The sequence below is a fragment of the Echeneis naucrates genome, chromosome 23, assembly GCF_900963305.1.
Source record: "Echeneis naucrates chromosome 23, fEcheNa1.1, whole genome shotgun sequence".
In the NCBI taxonomy this organism is placed as follows: domain Eukaryota; kingdom Metazoa; phylum Chordata; class Actinopteri; order Carangiformes; family Echeneidae; genus Echeneis; species Echeneis naucrates.
The window spans coordinates 9,360,787-9,369,908 of record NC_042533.1 but is presented as its reverse complement, the minus strand read 5'-3'; the positions used below and the strand labels follow the sequence as shown (position 1 = coordinate 9,369,908).

Below are 9,122 nucleotides of genomic sequence, written 5' to 3'. Positions count from 1 at the left end.
TGAACTGGTGAACGTTGAATAAAATAGCAATGTGTGAAGCTTTTGCTTTAAATATAAATAAAGAAAGAGATGGAAACTGATCTGTATGAGGGAAAGAACTGATTTCACCCATCTCTTTGGAATGTAGAAACGTTAAATTCATCTACTCTGTCCCTATCAAAACTGTCGGTACAACAAGATAAATCTAAATTTGATTAGTTTTTTTTTTTTTCCTTTCCTGGCAGGATTGTATAAAATAATTAGTAACAGTAATTACAAATGTCCAAATTTCACAGCATTTTGTTTCTTTTAGAAAGCATAAATCATTGTGCAAAGGCACTATACGTGGCAACCGTACAAAAAGGTGATCTTGTTTCAGTACAGTGCTTGGACAGAGTCTCTCCTGTCCCTCCGTTTTCTTGGGGTCCCTCATGGGAGTGTGGTCATTTTGGTTCTTAACACAAAGTCAAAGGAAGAGTCTAGGATTGTCGTGGTCCCCAGCTTTGGTGGCTCCATCAGGACATTAGTGCCCCATTCCTGGTGAAAGACACAAAACAAATCTTTCAGTGGCTTTACTACGGGCGAGCAAGCAGGTGTGAGCTAGTGCCTCTGACCTTTTTGACACGAAGAGTTAAACCGAGCAGCAAACAGTACAGCGAGGAGCTGAAGTCAAGCAGTTAAGTGTTGTCTGCATCCAGTTTAAAGGCGACTTGATGCCAGCTGTCTATGACTCATCGGAGGAGAAGTGAGTGAATCATTTTGCCGCTTTGATCTACTGCATTTGTCTGGTTGTGGTTCTTAAACTTGTTATTGTATAAACAGAACTGTGTTCACGAAGGAGCTGGCTCGATTAGGTTATCTAACGTAAATATCCCTTCTGAGAACAATGAGGTCAAAAATTGGGCCTGCACTTAACTATCTTAACAATAGTTGGGGAAACTGTCATTAACCTTGTACAGATAATAGTTTAAGACTCAGATGGTTTAGTCATAATATTATCATGCTATCACTAGACTAATGTGGTTAACACGTAAACATATCAGTATGTTAACAAGGTTAATGTCAGTCCTAACATTAAGCTTAAAGCCTTGCTGAGCTTACATGCAGCCTCTGAGAGCTGCTAGCGTAGCAGTAGACTCTTAATCTTGTTGCACATTTCATGGTCCAAGCCCACATGTCAAAACAGGCCACATCACTGCTAAATATTTACAGCAAGACACTTGATAGCTGCATCTGATTTAATAAAATGCAGAGTTGCTGCAGTTCATAGATATTTTTGTTCAGTGGAACAAACTTGGAGCAGATTAAGACTGTGAAGCATAAACTCTTGTGCACGTGTTCAGCGCTTTATAATCTGTAAGAAACACCAAAGATTTCAAAGAGAAATCAAAGAGCTAAATTCCCACCTATGCTTTCTCCAAAATGGTGATTATTATTTGGAAGCTGGGCACACAGGGAGGTTGACATGGGGAGCTGCTAACTTGTATGTGGTCCAGGTGTAATATCATATGTCTGCAAGCTCCTGCAGTCAACTACTAACAGAAAATCTATACAAAGCCTCTGTCATTCTCCGGGTCACACTGTGAATGTGTGCTAATCTCCAACATACCAGCTATTAATGTGACAAACCAGCTTGGCAGGAACACTACATCCAATACTCTGAGAGGCAAGGCCGCGGTCAGAGCGGCAGACTTGCACATGAGTGGAAAAGCTGAAAGGTTTGTGTGGTGTCGAGATGGCCGCTGAGAGGGTTTATAGAGGTGAAATTGATGCATGCATATGTGTGTGTGATCGTCCGTGCTGAACATGCAGCACATTAGGCAGACGTGTACAGAATCCCCTCAAGGCTGAAACCTCTCTCATGCCCGCTGAGGGGAACAAAAGGAGGAGGCTGCACTCAGATCTGATTTTAAAATAGCAAGCAATGTTTAAGTGGCATTTTAAAACGCTGCGGACTAGAAAGCCAAGCGGCCTGAAAAAGACTGCAGGGTGGGTTGGGACAGGTTCTCTTATTGGTTTTGGGACACATGGCACCGTATAAATCAAAAAGCCAATGACAAGATGACACAGTTAACGAAAGGTCACGTCTTCAAGGTGGAATTATTCCTCTCTGGGCTACACAAAGGCAAAGGTGGACAATATTTTTTGGGATATGAGGCCTTTAGGTTTGTTTTTGGGATTGGAGGTGGGATTTTATATGAATAGCTTGTTATTGTCTCTCTTTTCTATATTATTCTCTTTCAGTTTAGCTCTTAACTGGGAGGAGGAACAACTGATTGACAACCAGTGACAATGGGAAAAAAATAAAAATCTCAGTCACTGTCATTTTTGAAATATATCCAGCATTCATTATTTTTACAACTGGTTTATGTCATGTCAGCAATATGCTTATAGCATATTGTCACTGCTGGGCTAAAACCTTGCAACTCATTTCGGTAATTTCCATGTTTTTATTTCAACCGAAGGATTAGCTGTGTCCCTGTGGGTTGAGAAAATCCCCTGTCATTGGTGTTCTGAAACCAATTACAAATATGAAAAAGTGCGCCGCGGCAGAGCGGAATCAAGAGGGTATTTGAAAAATTGACACAAGCCACAATTTTACCCGACAACTACAGTATGCAGAGCTTCCCATTTGAATGTGCGCTTTGCACAAAACTTCACCACAGCTACAAACTGATAGTTTAATGGCGCGACACTGATAGCTGTGCCTGGTAAAAACTCACCGTTGGCGACTGATTTGGTCTCCCCTCTGCCTGCCACCTGCAAGACATAAAGACAGAAATCAATCAAAGTAGAAAAAGATGCGAAAGATCAGCAAAGCATTCCTATAAAGGAGCGAGTGTTCACTTCTGATGTAACGTTTCCATCTGTGCAGACTCTTTAACCGATCCAAATGCCACATGCCAATCGTCATCCTGCTTGCTTGCCCTCCCTGACATCACAACATAGGTTGATTAGCTAATGACAAGGATTCTAACCACTACCTTTCCTGTCCAGGGCCCTTTTACGTCAGTGCGGACCACCGCCTGCTGCCCACCAACCCCCCCCACTGCAGTGGACCGCAGGCCTCGGCCAGCACGGCAGCTGTTGGCTGCAGGGACGTTGGATTAGCAGAGCAGGAAGGAAGGAAAGTTTATAGGAAAGTAAGTGGGACGGTAGGACATCCTTGTCATGCTCTACTTTAAAATAATGAGTTTCACTTCGACTGAGCAGTTCAGCTAATGCAATTTTCCCTATGAACAGGAATTAAGACATGAATTTATTCATGTCAGGTGCAGTCAGAGATGAGAGGTGACAACGGTGACTCAAATCTGTCAAACTGTCGTCACGAACTCAGCAAGGCGTCGCACTTTTAAAGAATGTTGTAAACAGTTTCTCCATTAGAGCAATAAAAAGTCAAGTGAAGCCGGACTGAGAGCAGTGATTTGTGGTTGTCAGAAGAGTCAGCGTGATGCGATGCAGCCATTTGTGGGGGGGGGGGGGGGGGAATTAAAAAAACAAAAAAACAAAAACAACATTCAGCCCACAGTTGGACAACAGACACACTGTTAAAGGCTTTTACGCCACAGAATTTTACACTGAACTGTAATCTTCTGGGTTTTGTTATGTTGACTTGATCAAGTTCTGGGTGTTAATAGAGTCAACAGTATAATCCTTCTTTAGAATTGGCTTTATGCAGCCTTTATTGATGCTCATTTAGCTCCTTTTATTGTACAACACATAAAACATTTGGAAAAAATGTTTTAAAAGCGAGGAGTTTAATTCCAAAATCCTTTGTACACATTTTTGAAAGCAATTGTTGTTTATTGCTCAACACTTACATAATTCAGATAATTGCATCCTCTTAAAATGATGCAATTTTGTGTTAAAAAAAAAGTAAAAGTAACACATTATAACACATTTGTCAGTCTCTCCATTTGCCTGACACTCTTGGATAGCTATCATTATTTCTGTAATAAATAAGTATGAGGACAGAGCACAGCGCTGACAATGTCAGAGAACAACAGTGTGACAGCAGAGTGAGTGAAAGGTGCTTTGAAGGGACAAGGAACTCTTTTACCTCTCCAGGCTTATTCCAGAATTAATGCTGAGGTCAACTAGCTATGAGAGTTCTTTAAAACAAAAACACAAATGAATGATTGTTACTCCCGTTACTGTTAGACAAGGGTTTAAAATACTGTCAGAATGCTGAATAGGCTAATGTTAGTATTATTGTACACTAACTTTAAAAAATGAAGATTGACATCAATTGGAAAAGCATGGAAAGCCACAGAAAATTCAACAACAAGCCAACTAACATGGTTCAAGTATAATCTGGAGAAACTCCAGATTTGACGAGACACTGATTATCATGCAAATATTTTTTCATGACCGCAGACAGTGGACGGTCCAAAGGAGGTCAGGAGGAGCTACCTTGGTTGGAGTGGCCCCTTTGTTTTCCCATAGACTCCTCTTGTTGGTGACATCAACAGGCTTTAGGTCCTGTGAAAACAGACAGGCGGCAGCACATCAGCTGTGCTCAGCTATTGTATGCACGTTTGAAGATAGTGGTCGCATTGTGCCACAAAGCTCCAACATAAATATCAGAGTGAGATAAAGGTACTATCGGAGTAAAGGGAGACAGGATGCACTCGAAGGAGCAAAATAAAAAAGCAACACTAGACAAAGCTTAATGTGACACAGACTGATGCCGGATGTAATATATCCAGATGTATTGTATCTGGATATGACACATCTAAGAGTGGCCTCAGATCCTCACAGATTGTTTTGATCACAAGCCACCAGATGGCACCAGACAGATGAGCACAAACGCACAAGGACAACCTGACTGGCTTCCACTGCATCGTTTGAAAATCATTATAAAACATGAACTGTAATGAATGTGACCAGCGGTAATGGTGCCATTCGTGTCATAACACTGCAGAGGGTACTGCAGTTTATTATGAGGCTGACCACCGTTTGCTTAAATGAGCGGGGCTCAGATGTTACAGGATTACTGCTCCTGTGCATGACTCACTAGTACAGTTTAAACTCAACGCTTTCGACGTTGTACTGTTTGCACTGTTGTAAACACAGAAAATGTATGTGCCATGTTCTTTCTTTACTCCTTTGATAAGTGTTATTTTTGAAAAGTGTAATCTTCCAAAATGCAAGTAAACTGCTTTTTCAGGACACTGAATCGCACAAAAGCATTATTTGAAACTGAAATTTGGCACTAAATCTTCTATAAAGAAGTGAGTAATATTTTAGATTTTGGCATCTACAGAAAATCCTCTCAGATAAGTTAAAACAGTACAGTACATGTACTGTAGTTGCTCTCGGCAGCTGCAGAGGTTGCTACGACGATGACCTTCAGCGACCTACCGCTGGCCTTCCTCCTGACGTTTTGCCGCTCTCCGGGGTTTTGTTCAGCCAGTCATTGATGCGGCCTGCCACGCCTGTCTTCATCACAGCTGCTTCCTGTTTGGACAGGGTCAAAGGTCAGATATGCCTGATTGTCACTGGCAGCGGGGGCCGAGCAGGAACTTCAACATAATTTTCTTTCCTCTCCCTCCGTCTCTGTTCCAGTCACACGAGTCCAGGTTCATCAGCCCTCTGAACATCCACCACCATCTAGACTTTTACCTTGAACATGCTCCCCCCACTTCCAGGTGAGCTGAACACGTTGCCTTTCTCCCACATACTCTTGATGTTTCGTATGCTGTCAGTGACCATGGGCAGATCCACCACTCCGGAGCGAGGGGATCGAGACTCCTTGTTCTCTCTCTGCTGAGACAAAGTGGTGACTTTAAACTAGAGAGTAGCAGGGATTGACACAGACATATTTTAGCACAGCGAGGCTGATATCAGGCAGGACAATGGATTGCTTAGTAGTTCAATATCTAATTATATAATTTTTTTATTTTTAATTTTTTGAAGGGGGGCAAATCTGATTTCAAACTGTCCTTCATGCTGCTGCAGAATTCACCACTGAATGCAACGCAATCCTATTTTTGATCACACCCATGAAGTAGAAATGATAGATCGTGCATGAAGTTATTTACATTTGATGATCAGTTTTAAAGCGCATAAATCGCTGTACTTGCAATTATGAGATTCCCTTAATTATATAATCGTTTCAATCATCATGAAATACAGCAGGAAAATGATGAACGGGCATATGGCTAAAACAACAATTTTAACTGACAATTTATGACAAAACACCAACAGGCAAGAACATTTTTTCTTATTTAAAAGACTTTTTGAACACCTTTGTAATAACGTTAGTTTGACCGCATTATTTACTTTTGAAGACCAACAAACCAGCTCATCTTCCATGTATATCAGATAGATTAGCTTTTTAAACATGAATAATAAAAATAAAAATATTTACTACAAAACATTTCAATTAGAAAGTTATGTGGAACTAACTTGTCTGTCTGCCGCTACTTGGTACACAATTTCACAATGTTTTTCTTCTTCTTTTTTTCCTAACGGATTGGATGGATGACACACAGTGGTGTTTTGTAATCCTACATGGAATTAGGCCATACTTTGACACAGAACCAGATCTGCAATTTTACAGTTGAATCAGTGCTAACCTGAGCAGCTGAGGTGTACTGCTCCAGCCTGTTGTCTATCTTGGACACCACCGGAGAATGAGACGTCTTCACTGTGCTGTTGGACAGACGCAAACAAGCACAGGAAATAACAAATGGATTAGTGATAACATACACCTCCTTCTCCTTAATGCTGCAAGGCTGACATGCTCGAATGAAGCCTTTATTAGTGGGGACAGCACGGTCTGGAGGGCTAATGCTTTGGTTCTGTTCTTACCTTTTCTGTGCAGACTTGTTAAGGAACTCTGCCCTCTCTCCGATCTGCAGAGAAATGTTGGAGTGTCTTGGTTATAAATATCACAGGGATGTTCCACTCATGCATACATCATTGCAACGCAACAATTTTCCTTCACTATTCAGCAGCCTCAAAACAGATGATTAACTCTGTTAATCATCATCTCTGTTAATCATCTACCGGTTTCACTGTAAATTTCATTTGTGACTTAAAACTCAGAGGTCACACACATGCACAATTCAGTCAATTACAGATGATGATTCGTAGCAGCATGATGTACTTATGTACTCAACATGAGCTTTACTATTTAACTACTCAGTAAATTGTATTCTACGAAAAATCATCTTAAAAGACATACAAAAACACACGCATATACACACATGCACACGCACACAAAAAAAACACAGCAATGTTTTTCCTATCTCTGCCTTGACTGTGGGAATGTCAGAGGATTGTTTATGATATATAGGGCTAAAACAGGGGGCAACGAATGTGCTCCTTAGACACTCACAAAAAAAGAACCTTTAAACTGACAAAAGAAGAAATGGCAGAAAAGGCTCTCTGCCCCCTCTCTCTCTCTCTCTGTAAAAAAAAAAGGACCTTGCACTTGGCTGCTACCGAATGTGGGAGTTCCCAAAATACTCCCTGGCAGGAAATTCCCCATTCTCAGGCGCGTTTTAAAGAGCTGTATCCATCCGAATGCAGTTACAGTAATCGTGTTAACCATAATCGCTTTCCTGCATCCCCGCACTCCTGTCCTTCATTCTGTCCCTTTTCTCCCTGATAACGCTGCACTTTATCTTTAGCATGGAGCTGGGTTATGCTGGTTTACTGCTGATAACATGAAGGCGAGCTCCTGGGACTGCGTGTCCCACTGGGAGGCGATCGCAGAAAGCAGGAGCATAATTCTCGTCATTTTAGTTTAACAAGTACCATAATAATGCAGTTGTCAGGGGAAGAACACACAGCAAAAGGTGAAGAAGAAAACAATGTATGTCCTCAATATCATGCGGCTTTGAAAATTTAAAACAGAAAAGAACTGACGGGGCATGAAATGCACTCAGCACATAAATGGAGCGGGAAAATTTATGTGACAAAATGAAAAAGCAGATCTAACTGCTGTTGTGTAGCTTTTATTTGCCAACATATGAGCTAGATATGAATCAATTTTTATGTGTTGTGTGTATTTATGTGGCTATTAGGAGATTCCATACTCTGAGCTGTGATTATCAAGACAGTCGAAATCTGCACGCACTAATATTTTTGTTATGACAACAAGACGCTGAGTGGGAAATGTAAAAGGGTATGACTCCATTTGACTCCATTTGAATTTGACTCCATCTGCTCGGTTAGCTTCAGCTTTTTCGGCTCATTGTTTTGGATTTACAGTTTTACAGATTTACAGGACACCAACCTCTTCGATTACTGACAAAAAAGGGAAGAAGGGGGTGTTCTATATACGGCATACATCTAAAGGGAATTGGGAAAATATATCTAAAAAATAACTGGAAAAGATGGAAATACAACACACAACCTACCTGTATTATGACATGATAATACAGTGTCACACAAACAACTAGATGAAATGTTTCACACTGCAAAGTCTCATCAAAACAAGTCGCACGCAAGTATTTTCCTGCATTAACTGACAGATGTGTCAACACACACTTGAGCACCTACAGTGAACATGATGACAAAGTGAAGCTGTGTCTGTGAGGCAAGTGCAGCAGGGTGGAGAAATAGTTATTTATTAAACTGACCACAAACAAAGTGTTTCTAGTACAGTCGGCGCTCACACACCATGAAAGCCAAACGTCGAGCCTGGATTCTCACCAGGCTGGGCCAGATGGATATATTACAGCTAACTGTCACTAATTAGATTTTCTCCACTGACTTAAAATTCCCCTCGATTTTCATTGTGGGAGTTGGCGTTTGGCAACAGTGGAAACATTTATCCACGCTGGAGTTGATTAAATGTTCCTTGGTCATGACAAGCATTTATCCATAAATGGAGAGTTTAGGGGCATGCACTGATGTGGTTGGGTTTGATTTTCCTTTTGTATCTGTCATGACAAACACAAATTTAGCGGTCAAATTTGCCGGCAGCTGACTGTTTCACATTTCTCCCTTAGTTCATCGAGGTCTCTTTCCAATAATGCACACTCCTTCATTTTAATCAGATAACACGTCATGTTAATAGCTGATGAGAGGTGAGAAGGGCTAATATGGGTCATCTGGCATCTAATCTCTTCAAATATTTTGAATGTTTAGCTTGAGCTGCGCTGCACTGCCAGATGAGTGGGATTTGC

General features: G+C 41.1%; 1 protein-coding gene across 7 annotated transcripts in view; it reads right to left on the bottom strand.

Moving 5' to 3' along the window:
* Nucleotides 1–132: 132 nt before the first annotated feature.
* Nucleotides 133–9,122, bottom strand: part of cald1a (caldesmon 1a) — a 47,826-nt gene continuing 38,836 nt past the window's right edge. For 4 of the 7 annotated variants that reach the window (XM_029495156.1, XM_029495159.1, XM_029495161.1 and 1 more), the window contains 7 exons: nt 6,796–6,839; nt 6,561–6,636; nt 5,605–5,748; nt 5,344–5,439; nt 4,393–4,461; nt 2,703–2,739; nt 133–516 (listed from right to left, as the gene is read on the bottom strand). In XM_029495156.1, coding sequence (XP_029351016.1) covers nt 503–516; nt 2,703–2,739; nt 4,393–4,461; nt 5,344–5,439; nt 5,605–5,748; nt 6,561–6,636; nt 6,796–6,839 — 480 coding nt within the window. In that variant the 3' untranslated portion in view covers nt 133–502. Of the gene's footprint in view, nt 517–2,702; nt 2,740–4,039; nt 4,092–4,392; nt 4,462–5,343; nt 5,440–5,604; nt 5,749–6,560; nt 6,637–6,795; nt 6,840–9,122 lie in introns of all 7 variants that reach the window. The other 3 variants (XM_029495158.1, XM_029495160.1, XR_003840431.1) reach the window with 2 other exon arrangements.